Here is a 13,923-nt window from a genome sequence, read left to right on the forward strand (position 1 = left end):
GTCTGTGCTCTCCGAGTGCTTCTAGTTTATATTGTTTTCATGTTTTTTGGTCTCAATAAATCACTTGTGTCTTGTTGAAATAACTCACATTGCACTGATCAACAATCAATTTGCCATCAAAAGAAAAACCCCTGATTTTACCTAAATGAGGGAGGGAATGGGTTTTACCTAAATCAAACATGCTGATTCCAAATCTGAGATCAGAATGTCTCCAGCCTGTCAGAACTATGCACAAATCCAGATCTATTCAGTGGCAGCATACCACACCAGTGTTTTAGTTCTATAAATCTAAGTGACCAAAATTTAGACAGTGTTAAGTGAAAACAAGAATTTTCACTGGACTCCAGATTAAAGTCACTGGTGAACCTGTGGTCCTCTCAAAGCTCAGCTCTAGAATTAACACACTAGGGTTTCATTAGAGCCAATGTTGCCAAATTTTCTGGCCAATGATACAGCAACAAATGATGATCAACTAGTTGAAGACATGTTAAAAGCACATGAACAGATGCAGAATGCAGAATGTTTGTTAACAATAATTTCCTCCACTTGTACCTTCATTTTTTCCACCAAGTTTGGGTGATGTTGGTGATGAACAATTATGCGTGGCCATGGCTCAGTTGGTAGAGTGGGTCGTCCAATAACTGAAGGGTTGGCGGTTTGAATCCCACTCTGTCCTAGTCATGTGCTGTTGTGTCCTTGGGCAAGACACTTCACCCTCCATCCCTCCAGTGCTGCTACTCACACTGGTGTATGAATGTGTATGAATGTTCAGTGGTGGTCGGAGGAGCTGTAGGCGCTAATTGTCAGCCACGCTTCTGTCAGTCTGCCCCAGGCCAGCTGTGACTACAAATGTAGTTTACCACCACCAGAGGGAGAATGTGTGCGTGAATGAATAATGGATCCACTGTACGCACTTTGAGTATGCGTTCATAGAAAAGCGCTATATAAATCTAATCCTAGTAGTTTCATCCAGATCAAATGTAAACCCAAACGTGAGGCTGATTACTGTTGGTTCCTAACACAAACTATAACTGTAAGACACAGTGTCTGAAACATTTGTGAATAACTTTAAGTCAATCTGATGGTTTATTATTGACTGAGCTTGATGTTCATATATTTTCATATCTTCAGGTTGTGAATACACATTAAAATGAATTGGTATACATACCATCTAGAGCAGGGGGGTCCAACTCCTCGAGGGCCGGTATCCTACATGTTTTAGGTATTTCCCTCTTTCAGCACACCTGGAAGCTATTACATCGTTATCGGACTTCTACAGAGCTTGATGATGAGCTGACCATAAATTGAACCAGGTGTGCTGGAAGAAGGAAATATCTAAAACATGCAGGATGCCAGCCCTCGAGGATCAGGTTTGGAGACCCCTGATCTAGATTGTATAGAATGAAACTATTGGGTGATGATTTGTGTTGGAAATGCAAAGAGGAAACTGGAACTTTCTTTCATTGTATGTGGGAATGTGTTTTAATCAGACCCTCCTGGACTCAAATTCTAAATATTTGAAGTAAATGGCTCAGAGCAGAAATGTCCTCAAATCCAGAGCTCTGCTTACTAGGGGATGAATCTCAGTTACTCAATATAACCAAATCTAACTTTTCGGTAATTTCAGGGGGTTCAACAACAGCTTGTCGAGTCATTTTAACAAACTGGAAGGCATCGGAAACTCCACAGGTGTAAGAATGGGTCTGTGCAATGGCTGAAACTGTGTCCTATGAATGTATGCTTAGTAGATTAAGTGATGACAGAGTGGAGGGGGTGACCCTTTGGGACAGGTTTGGGGATTATATAAAGGTAGACACGTATGCATGTATGAATGTATGAGTGCATGTATAGGTGTGTGTGTGTATACAGATACACATTAGTTGATACTATAATGTATCCACCTTTTTTTGTATTTGCTGCCTGTTTTTTTATCTTTCATCTTTCATGTTTATGAAACAAAAATATGTTGAGTCTGTTGCCAGAGTTGATTGTTAATTATATGCCTGCTCCTGTATGGAGAAACATATTAAGTTTGTCATGTAACAAGCCTTTGAAAAGTTCAATAAAAACTTGAATTCAAAAAAAAAAAAAAAAAGAATTGGTACAAACTTTTTTTTTTTTTTAAACAAATTTCCTGGCAAATCCTGGCATGAAAAAATTCTGCTTCCACATTTGGAATCATCTAACCTGATTTAGTCAAGATAGGGCAAAACGTTATCTTGTGTCATAAATACACTGGGTTTTATAACATTAAATCAAAATCTGAAGAAAATCAGAGACAACATGGCTGATTTCCTCTTGTTACATACTGTATTAACATCTATGGTGGCATGATATGCATCGCTACGCTACTGTTCAGTCTATTTGGTTGGAATTGGACACAATACTGAAAAAATAAATCAATAAATAGGAATAAAATGAAACAGGAACCAGCCTGTTTTGAAAATGTACGGTGCAGAAAGATATTTGTGTTCAAATGGAAGTTTAAAAGTTAACAGGAACTGATGGTCTGGTTGTATTTTATATCCCTATAAAATGATATAAAATCCGGTCTTCAGATCCAAGTATCTGAACAAGCAAATCTCTCCATATCAACGACTTATTCATAATGATGGGCCCGGCCTTCATTCTAGGGATTTTGTACTATTGCATAAGCCTTCAAGTACATGCTTTAAACGCTCCAGAGATAAAGATGTTGTCTTTTGCCTATTTTGGGACAAGTCTGGTTACATCCAGTAATCTGCATCGAGATGTGAATGAGGTCAAAGCTCTATTTCTAAGAGACACTAAAGGGAAGGAAATTCAGCTCATGCAGAGAGGAGGTCAAAAGGGCATGTGCAGTGGAGCACAGTGGATGAAAACTAATGAGACATGAAGAAGAGCACTGTACGGAGAAAGGACGAGGAGGCGCTCACATAAACACACAATCAAACACAAAATCACTGCAAAAAAAAAAAAGTAAAGGCTCAGCAAGTGGTGAATATGTACATATAGAGTTATGACAAGTATTTAGATGGTTTACTTCAGCAGTTATGTAAAAAGACAGTTCTGCATGTATGAGCAGGAAAATCTATATTTGAGTCCTAATAGTGAAGCATCAGTGTGGTTAGTGTGTGAGTTCTGATACACACATCTTTTTCCTCTAGCCTTCGGTTTTTGGTGACATGTTGAATGGTTTCCACAAATGAAACCATGAAACAAACAAACAAACAAGAATTATAAACCAAAACAGTCCAGCCACTGTTTATATCCATGACAAAGACTCCTACAATAAAAGCAGTGACAACTATGAAGGACTTTTGTGACAGATTTAAATTAATTTTTGGTGAAAAAGATGTCATCATCTTCATCATCATGTATAATTTCTAGTGAGAACAAAGTGTCTGCAGAGTACACAGAGACTGTTTTTACAGACGAGCATGGCATTGAATGATGATGACTATTGATTCCCATTATTAGTGTGGCTGCATGTCCTTATCTTGTTTAGAGAGCTGGCCTTCCACTTAATTGGTAACGTTAAGGATGGCTGAGAATAAAATAATGAAAGGATCAAATTAAAGGAGAAGTGCAGAGGTGGACACTTTTCTATCAGTGAATAAAGTTGAATGTCCTGTTGAAGTATGAGCCAGAAAAGTGTTTTTAATGATGATGATACAGTGACGATGACCCTGGGCCTTTTCCTTTTATACTTGTGTGAAGTTTTGCTATAATTACCATTTCCATCCATAAGTTTTGGCCAAAAATGTGTGTGAACCTTAAACTTTAACCAGTGAAATGGAATCAGTTCATCCTTGTGTCTAAATGAGTATTTGAGCTAAATTTCTATTTCCTAGTTGTTCCTGACATATCATGTTGATAAAAAAAAAAAAAAAAAAAAAAAAAAAAAAATCATGTGGACAGATGGAAAACATCAAGAGGCATAAAAACTAGTACAAGTTACTGCTATGAGACCTTAACTACACACTCCTTTTTGTGAAACATCAGAAGCCATTAACTGGTTTAATCTTTAACAATGTGTGTGTTTTTTAAAAGGCTTGTTATGGCATTAACCTTATAATGCCAAACGTATCATATTTGATACATAACTTTTGAAGCCCTCTACAGGATTACTGTGATATTTTTTTTCCTGGAAAACCTGATGTATACAATTAGATACATGCAATACACAGATAATCCACCAGGGGGAGGAATTCATTCACCAGAGGCCAGTGACACTACAAGATTGTCATTAATGAGGAAGGAGGCAGAACTTTACCAATTCTGAAAAGGAATTATCAATTTATTAGACATGTTTGTGTTATATTATGTTTTTGTTTTTTCAAAAATAATAATATTTTAGCATTGAGACCGAATGTATCAAATATGACAAAATTAAGACTCGTACATAATAATAATAATAATAATAATAATAATAATAATAATAATAATAATAATAATAGATTAGATTTATATAGTGCTTTTCTATAAATGCATATTCAAAGTGTGTACAGTGGATCCATTATTCATTCACTCACACATTCTCACTCTGGTGGTGGTAAACTACTGTACATTTGTAGCCACAGGTGCCTTTGGGCAGACTGGCAGAAGTGTGGCTGACAATTCATGCCCCCCCCTACCATTGGAGCCAGGGCTGCCCCGGAAACATGGAAATTGATATTTGAAAAAAATGCTTTGGTTGTTCAGAAGGACCAATAAAGGCTCCAGTTTCAAAGAACTGGAATTTTCTGTCAGTGACTTAATGGTTCAGGTTTTACAGGGTTAATTATCTGAAACCTTCAGGTAAAATGTGACCAGTAGCTAAAGCTGTCAGATGAATGGAATACAGTATGTGCCAATAATATGGAAATACTCAAGTACAAGTTGTACTTAAATACAGCACTGAAATGGTTTAGTTACATTTGACTCCTGGAAATCCTTCATCTCTGCCCCAGAGTCAGACTCTGTGTTGACACTGTGTCTCACATGGACACTGTCTACACATCAGGTCAGTTAGTGCATCTGTGTAATAAAGCAGCGCAGATAGCTCTCTCCCTGGTGAAAGTACTTTTTGCTCTGATATGCCCAGAGTTTGATGAGAACAGGGAGGGAGGTGGAGACATTTTGCATTAGAACAGAGTCTGGCAAAGATAAGAGCATATTAAAAGAAGACAAGAAATTACAATATGCTTCCAAGTGTTTAAAACAGTGTGGCTGCACATCCTTATCTTGTTTTGAGAGCTAGCCTGAGACATAATTGGTAATGTTAAGGATAGCTGAGGCAAAAAAAAGAACATTTGAACAAAATTAAAGCTAAGGGTACAAAATAGACACTTTCCTATCATGGAATAAAGCTGAATGTCCTTGGTGAAATTTGCAGAGTGAAGAACCCCGCATTGCAGCCAAGTCCAAATCCTCAAGAGGCAAAAAAAACATGAGCAGATGAAAAGGGCACATCAGTTTAAAACCGAGCTAAGAATGTCATCTCCCTCCCTACAGTGAGCAGTGGGGGTCAGTCTGAAAAAAGCAGAGGCCAATTCACCCATTTAAACAAGTAAAGACAAATGAAAAGGGCACATCAATTTGGAATGGACACAAGCACAGCATCTCTTTTTCTGCAAAGTGTGCCTTGCTGAGGTGGTATATAAGACTGAAAGAAGCTCAGTGGAGGCAAGGAGCAGCACTACGTAATGAACTCTCAGCAGCACAATTACTGAAGATAATGGCTGCTTTCATCTCAACTGAACTGGAACGTGTGCACTAGTGAGTACGTCTGGAAGTTTGTTTTTTTGTGCATGTAACTATATACATCATCTGTCTGTAGCTCAGTTTGAAGATAATGGAAGTAAAGTGAAGAAAGACTAAAAGCAGGTACTATCTACACCATTGACGGTGTTGTAATGTGTGTGTGTGTGTGTGTGTGTGTGTGTGTGTGTGTGTGTGTGTGTGTGTGTGTGTGTGTGTGTAGACTTACGAAGCTCGCCCACTTTCAGAATCTCACAGAGCATCTTGGTCAACTCAATACTGCTGCGGCCGAACGGACACTCGTGTTTGTCCTCTCGACTGCTGTTCTCCAGAACGATCTAGAAATGCAGACAATCAGACGTGTTCATTTCTGACAGTTCTGATCATGTGATGTTTTTTCTTCCGACAAAAACAAGTCAGTGATGAAAATCCCTTTGCACTTTCATCAACAAACAAATATGCGAGAAATATGATGAAAGATCAACTGGAAGACATCGAATCAGAACTCTGCATTTTAGAGAATCTAGATGCATTTAGTTGAATTGATCTGATGTGACGTTAATGTACACACTGAAAGTCTCATCAACTATATAGCGTCAAAGTCTAAGAGAAGAAAGAACTAAATACATAAGGTTACATTTTATACCTGATATCAAGGAAAACAAACATTTCATAAACCATCTGTGTCTTCTTCACTATTTCAGAAGAATCATTTTGACATTCATGCAGGTAAACACACTGAACAGAGATGCAGACTCACTCAGTCAGTGTGTCCAAACATAACCGAGTCTAAACAGAGGACAAACAGGAAAACAAGAAATATCCAAGTCTGAGTGAATGTCATTTATTCCCATGCAGCATCTACATCAGCTTCTCTTTTAAGTTTCTTAATCCTCGCTCTTAGGTTTATACGTCTTTGCAAAATCAAATCGGAGATGTGCACTGTCCAAAAAACCTCACAATATTATGTTGGACTGCCTTTAGCTTTGATTACAGAATGCATTGTCATGGCATCGTTTATGACATGCAATGTCAACAAAGTTTTTGTCAAAATCTTGTATTAATGGGAGTTGGATCACTGTGTAAAGTCCTCTCCCGTACATCTCATAGATTCAACCGTTTGTGGCTCATGACCCCATTTTAACATCACAAATATCTGATGACCCCAGACATTCAAAAGGGAGACTTTTTTTTTTTTTTTTGCTAAAATTAATTTGTTTTTGGTCATGTAATCGTTTGCTATACTATGCTGCAAATAAACATTGATTTTAGACGACATTTATTCTATATAATGTATATTATTATGGTCGGAGGCAGAAAAGCCAGGTGTAGATTACTGCACAAAATGAGAATTTTATTTTCCTTGGTCAGGATATGTACAGTCAGTCCAGCTTGGATTTACAAGGCTGACAATTAATACTGAACAAACAAGAACTCAAACTATGAATTATGAAAGAGCTGCAGCATCTGAAAATGACCACAATGAACATTTGAAAGATAAACAGTACCACAGTGCTTCAGTTTCAGCTTTACAGTTTTTTTATGTCTTTTATGTATTAGGATTGTCTCTCTCAATTTACCATATTTTTTGTTAGTAGTAATGCTGCGTTCCAGGTGGATTTTTGAGCCCGTAAGTCATGACTTCAAACCACGACTCATGACTTCGTAACATTCCAGGCAAGTCACACCAAACTGCCTGAGCGCAAGGAAGTGTGGTAGCTAGATGTAAACAAACCAGCATGGTGGACCGTATGTTATGTTCATTTACAATCATTTCTATCGCCAAAAGTGCTTGTTTCTTGCTTATTTGAGGGAAACAGAGAAGTGAAAATGGCGCATAAGGCAAGAGAAGCTGTTCTACCTTTTATGTTAGGTTATTTGTATATTTATTTCAAATACGTATCCAAATATCCAAATATACAAATGTCCAAATACGGTATTTGGTATTAATTTATTCTTGCACTCATTGGACTGAAAACTAGCTAACGCTAGAGTAGCTACTGATTATACAGAACATTTGAAGATAAATAATGTCAGAACAATACCTTGTTTTAATAAGCAATCTGCATAAACACCACATCCATGGGGGCAGCCATTGCTACGTGACGTCAAAACTTGGAACTGGGAGTACATGGATCTAGTACGAGTTCATGGGTGGGAAGTCACAGGTTTGACTGACATTCCAGTGCATTTTGACTGGTAGAAGGTTGGAAAAACATGAGTTACAGGTTACCTGGAAGGCAACATAAGTAGTAAGTCAGTAGTAAGTTTTTTTTTTTTGTTCAGTTTATTTTTTATCAATTACTAGAAATTTCAGGCAACCCCATTTAAAGTCCAGGTGACCCCAGATAGGGTCCTGACCCCAAGTTTGAAAAACACTGCCATAGATTCTCAATGGGGTTCAGGTTTGGATAATCCATGTGTGAAAATGAAGCCTCATGCTCCCTGATCCACTGTTTAAGAATTTGGTCCTGATGACTCTGTTGCTGAACTTACACCTGATCAACTGAACCAACCCCAGATCATACCAATGCCCCCAAGGGCTTGTACTGTAGGCACTAGGCATGATGGGTAATCACCTCATCCACCTCTCTTCTCACCCTGATGCACCCATCACTCTGGAACAGGGTCATTCTGGACCCCTCAGACCACCTTTATCACCTTTATCCACTGAAACACAGTCTAATTTTTATGCTCGCTATAAAACTGATGGTTGTTTCAGAAATGAGAAGCTGCTGTCTACATCAGAGTTAAAGAACTTGTTACAGATGAAACATATGAATATTTTTTGCAGCCCCATAGTTCACCACTCTTACAGGGTACAACCTAGAAAACGTCCCACAGTACAAGTATTTAGGCATCTGGCTCAAAAACTCCCTATCGTTCACACATCACATCAATAATTTACATTCGAAGGTCAAATCAAAAATTGGTTTTCTGTATTGAATGAGCTCAGCTTTCACCCTCTCTGTTCGACAAATTTGATTATTAAGATGTCGTCTATAAAAGAGCCTCTAAGGGAGCTCTCCACTCTCTGATTTGCATCAAACGTCCCCTTCAGGATGCACCACTGCCCCCTGTACTCCACTGTTAACTGGCCGTCAGTACATAGTCGCTGAAACATCCACTGGTTTATGCTCATCTTCAAACGTCTTCTGGTTTTGTCACCGTCCTACCTGTACAATCACATCTCCTGCCTACAACACAAGGTCATCACAGCTCCTTACACTGAAAACACCCACAGTAAAATCTGTCACTGGTCAATCATCTTCTCAATATATAGCAGTGAAAGATTGGTATAAACTTCAAAAATGGGTGAAACTGGATCATTTCATTTCAATTTCTGCATTTTAGAAAAATATTATGGGCATTTTAACAGACACGTACTGCTATATGTATTTATGTCTGTTTTACTATTAGTTTTAGTGCATTTTTAATCACCTTGTATTTTTTGTTGTCATTTGTCATGATTACGTTGACAAGAAGCCTTTGGCCCAGTCGTCATTGTAAATAAAAATGTTTTCTTAATGACTTACCTGGTGTACTACTGTACGTTGAGTCAACTAAAACTAGACTAAAGTTAAAACAGTTCAGATTACTAAAATATGACTACAACAAAATGCCATTTTAGTCCAATGACTAAACATAAATCAAAATTAACAGAAGTAGTCAGACACCAAAATGTCTCAACAAGGATATAAAGACCAAGGGCCGGATCTACTAAAGGTTTGTGTGTATAAAAAATGTACAAACTGATTTACTAACAGTGCACACTAAGGATTGTATCTTTCTTTCTGCATCCAGTTGGTACGTTTGCCGCACATTTGAATATATAATATGGGGCGTTTACACACAATTGTGCTGGGAGGAGAAAATGTAAATATATTAATGTAGCACACGCAAAGTGATTTATCAAACCCTAAAGCAATTTTGCTCATAGGAACTGCGGCTATATGTAACATGTCTCAAAGGGAGGTGCAAACGGTTTGGATGCATAATTGTCCACACATGGAAGTAGTTATTGTCACAAAAAGGAGACATCAAAATAATGAAAAAAGAGAACGTATTTTTCACCCTTGTGTGAACATTTTTGGATTGATTCTTTTCTACTTGATCTGACAATTGTGATTAAAAATACACATTGACATTAGGCCACAGTGTGACAAAATTATTGGTGCCTGACAGTCAATCCAACATCCCCCATGGCCCCCCCACCTCTAAAACGAAAAATAAATGAATGAATGAGTCATGCAATACCCTCTGTGACTAAACTCCACCAATGTTACATTTCCATCATTGCAGCCACTGTTACCATTTGTGCTGGTTTATCCCAGAGCAGTTTATACAGCGTATTTTCTCCAGTAGTGCATGCAAAACCCTCATTTAAATAGAACGCTCTCCAAGACTGTTGTAATTGGTACAAGTAATGTTTGTAAATCACCCGCAAACAGCGGTTCAACCCCACACGCAAAATTCTAGATTACACACGCAAATTTGTACACACAAATTGGGACCTTAGTAGATTTGGCCCCAAATATTAATTTATGAATCAGAAATGATCTCATTGTACAGATTGAGGTTTTAAAATAGAATCCTGCTTTTATTTAAAGGGGTCATATTTAGCTAACACAGCTACATTTATTTGTGTGTTTGGGGACCCTAATAGTTCATAAAGTTTGAATTTGAACCCTCCAGGTGCTGCAAAGCTATCTTTATATTCATTTTGGCAAAAATTGAGTGGACTTCTACAACCTGTTTTAATTCCGGCTTAATTTGTTACGTCTATAACTAGTTACGTCACGACGTTTGCACATATAAGATCAAGACTTCTGACAAACATTTCTCCGGGTACAACATAATTGTTTGTCAGCAGCAGTGGTTGTAGTAAAAACTGAAAATATGTCCAAACTTTGAGCTGATTACCTAAAATATTCAGTTGTTGGTTGAACGGGACAAAGCAGCACAGCCAACAACCTGGAGGGGGCGGGGCCTGAAGTGGCTCATGTACATTTAAAGGGCCAGCGCTCAAAACCACCTTTCTGGTGTCATTACTCAGAAATAGGGATGAAGATGGACCTGTGGAGTTTAATTAATGAAGAATTCAGACCCAAGCAGAGCATTTAGAGTTTATGTAGACCACAGGGAAATGTTTTAAAATGCATAATTTCATTTAAAACATTTCCAACATGTGGAAAAAAAAAATCTTGTATCTTAGTTGATATGCCTCGCTGTCTAGACATGTCCAGTATGAACACTCCCATCACACTACAAATTATTAGTCATTATTTGGCCTTATCTGACCCTCTAACTTATTACTTTGGATCTCCAAAAGCCTGAAATAATTTTCCAACAGCTAAAATTCACTGTAATTATATGGATGAAGGCAGTGCACCATAAATGAGGCCATCAAGGTCCCAATCATTTCAACTGCTGACAGTTTAATTTGGAAAATTGGAGGCTGTGTTTTCTCGCTCTGGTTGACTGATAACGGCTGAGTCTGCACTACCAGACATCTCTTCTCTCACTTCCATGTTGTAAAAAGAAGTAGAACACACATACACACCCAGGAATTCAGATGTGTGGTACTAAAAAACACATATAAGAGCTGAAGAGTGTTGGACAGGTGCCATGAAAGCAGCCTGGTTAACCTGAAATAGAGTGAAACATGAAAACCCAATCACCAAAACTAGTGAATCCTGTTCTGCTGAAGATGTTGACTTTTTACAATCACAGCCCAATCAGACCATTCATCGGCAGAAAATTGAGACTGAAATGTAACAATAACAAAAAAGTAATTTCCAAGTGAATGACACTGAATGGAATTTCACCACTTTTGTTGACTGATTTTCTGTTTTACTTAGAAGATATTTTGGTAACAGGACAAAATTCAGAAAAAAATAAATAAAGAGCCGTAGAGAGGGGAAAAGGGTAGGAAGCAGAGGGGACAAGGATAAACATAACAACAATCAGAGAAACCCCTGAGGTGTGTGTTTGATGGTCTCTGCAAGGGGTAAATGAAAGTGTGTGTGTATGTTTGTGTGTGTGTGTGTGTGTGTGTGTGTGTGTGTGTGTGTGTGTGTGTGTGTGTGTGTGTGTGTGCGCGCTCACCCTGATGTAGGCGTCCTGGTGGTGCCTGGCGAAATACAACATGTTATCCAGAGCCAGCATGCCTGGAGGAATCTGGGTGAAGTCGACAGCTGGATTCACATGGTTCTGAAACACAGAGGAAGCAGTGGTTTGGATCCACCTGTTAAACCATTTGTTTTTTAACTTTCTTTTTTGTTTTCCTCAGGTAGTTCCAGGTTATTTCAGTCCTGTTGGAATTTCTCCAAAATCTAGGCAAAAAGAAATCAACACTGTACAACAAAACACTAAATTACACGAGAAACAAAACAACACTGAGGGCTAAAGGTTTCTTGTTTAAAGAGACCATCAGTTGAACTTGCTCTTTTTCTCAGAAACCTAGTTGGAGTGATTCAGTGCAACCACATTTTCTGCTTTTCACTATTTAAGCAATGAAGAATTCAGAGGCTGTTCCATCAATACTGACCATAAACCCCTGTATGTTTATTTCACTGTGAATATCAACCTACACTTCGGCCCAACACAATTATCACAGAATCACTAATTATTTGAGCTAATTGCAATTAATTTGCATGATGGTCATAACTGTCGCCATTTATCGGTCCAAAATCAACCAGATGAAACTAAGAGAAATATCAGTCTCTTGTTACTTTTCCACACTGTTAGTGTTTCTCATGCTGTATTGTTTAGGATTCCACCAGTTTTAATATTATCTCAAAACTAAACTCCTACTTTATTTGTAGTAAGTTTGCTTCTAGGTTTGTGTGTCAGTAATAGGTCTTCTATATTTAAAGGTGATACATGTGGTATTTCTTCTCTAGTCTATAGGGCTGTCATTATGACCACTAGATGAAGTAGTGAGTCACTAGCCACTGTAACACAGAGATTGTCGTGGAGGCGTAAACGACAAAGAAATTCATGGAGAGTGGATTAGTTGTCAATCAGGCCTTCCTTTATTGTACACAAGTGAGAAACTGACAGACGAAGCTTCGCCCTCTCTCAGAAGTCAGTTCTGACCTGTCCAGGAAGTCAGTCTAACTTATAGTAACCTGTGCTAAGCTTAAATGTGATTGGTTAATATGATGTACGATGCTGTTGCTAAGCAGAAGAAATGAAATAAAATAAAAACAGACAGAATATAAGACCTTGGAGCTGTCCAGGGAAGTTTTGAGTTGTTGGGCCATGCTGTACCTTGTGGTATCGTTAGAGATAAATTAGCTTACAATATGCAGAATTAAGGAACTGACTGAGAGTAAACATTCATATCTAGGCCTGTGGTTAGAAAGAGAATTAAAACTGAAGAGCCATCACAGATGTCTTATAAACTAACAGAAGACTGATGGTCAGTATTAAAATAAGTATTAACAAGGTCCTGGAAAAAAGGTGAGATGGTGATCCCACCTTTTTTCCACCACTGACTGATTTCCACAGCCAAACCAAAGGAGGAACAGAGGTGAGACAGGCTGGACTTTTACACAGCGGACCTGCATTACGGAATCAAAGGGGCCGTAACACAGTGCAGCGTAGAGTGTGATGTATCACATCCATGTCGGAAATACCCCAAGCATAGCAGTGTTGCTAACCTCTCCAGAGTTGCGCTGTCTTTCACCATTCCACAAATGTTAGCATGGATAGAGTCCTCCGCCTGAAGGGACAACAGCTCGCGGATCTCGACATCTCCCCAGTTCGACATCTTTCTGGTCGCGCTGATATGTTTGTTTACTGCACACGGCCCACGCTCATTTTTAAATCCCCCCAGCACGGGGGTTGCACATGCAATACGTCATCAAAACATCACACCTTGCGGAACGAGAGGTGTTCTTTTTACGTAGCGTTCCAGAATTATGATTCCACCTTTATCAGGGCTCTGTTACTACCACCAGAGGTGTTACAGAGGTGGGACCAAATGATCCCACCATTTCGTTTACACAGACATTGTTCCGGAACAAAGGTGAAGTATTCCCTCAACAGAAGTGTGATGTAAAAAGGGCTAATGTAGTTCTGCAGATCTCCCAAATAATGCTGAGTGGTCTTGACGAAAGTGGCAGAAAGTGTCCAGTTGAGGATGAGAACCAGTAAGAATATAAACAACTTCTGGAGTCAAAGAAAATGATAAAA

At 38.5% G+C, this 13,923-nt stretch overlaps 1 protein-coding gene across 5 annotated transcripts in view; it reads right to left on the reverse strand.

Annotated features, from left to right (window-relative positions):
* Positions 1-13,923, reverse strand: part of elmo1 (engulfment and cell motility 1 (ced-12 homolog, C. elegans)) — a 226,214-nt gene that overhangs the window by 76,570 nt on the left and 135,721 nt on the right. For all 5 annotated transcript variants that reach the window (XM_030147280.1, XM_030147281.1, XM_030147277.1 and 2 more), the window contains 2 exons: positions 11,830-11,934; positions 5,951-6,059 (listed from right to left, as the gene is read on the reverse strand). In XM_030147280.1, the coding sequence (XP_030003140.1) occupies positions 5,951-6,059; positions 11,830-11,934 (214 nt within the window). The remainder of the gene's footprint in view (positions 1-5,950; positions 6,060-11,829; positions 11,935-13,923) is intronic.

This window comes from Sphaeramia orbicularis, chromosome 11, assembly GCF_902148855.1.
Source record: "Sphaeramia orbicularis chromosome 11, fSphaOr1.1, whole genome shotgun sequence".
Taxonomy (NCBI): Eukaryota; Metazoa; Chordata; class Actinopteri; order Kurtiformes; family Apogonidae; genus Sphaeramia; species Sphaeramia orbicularis.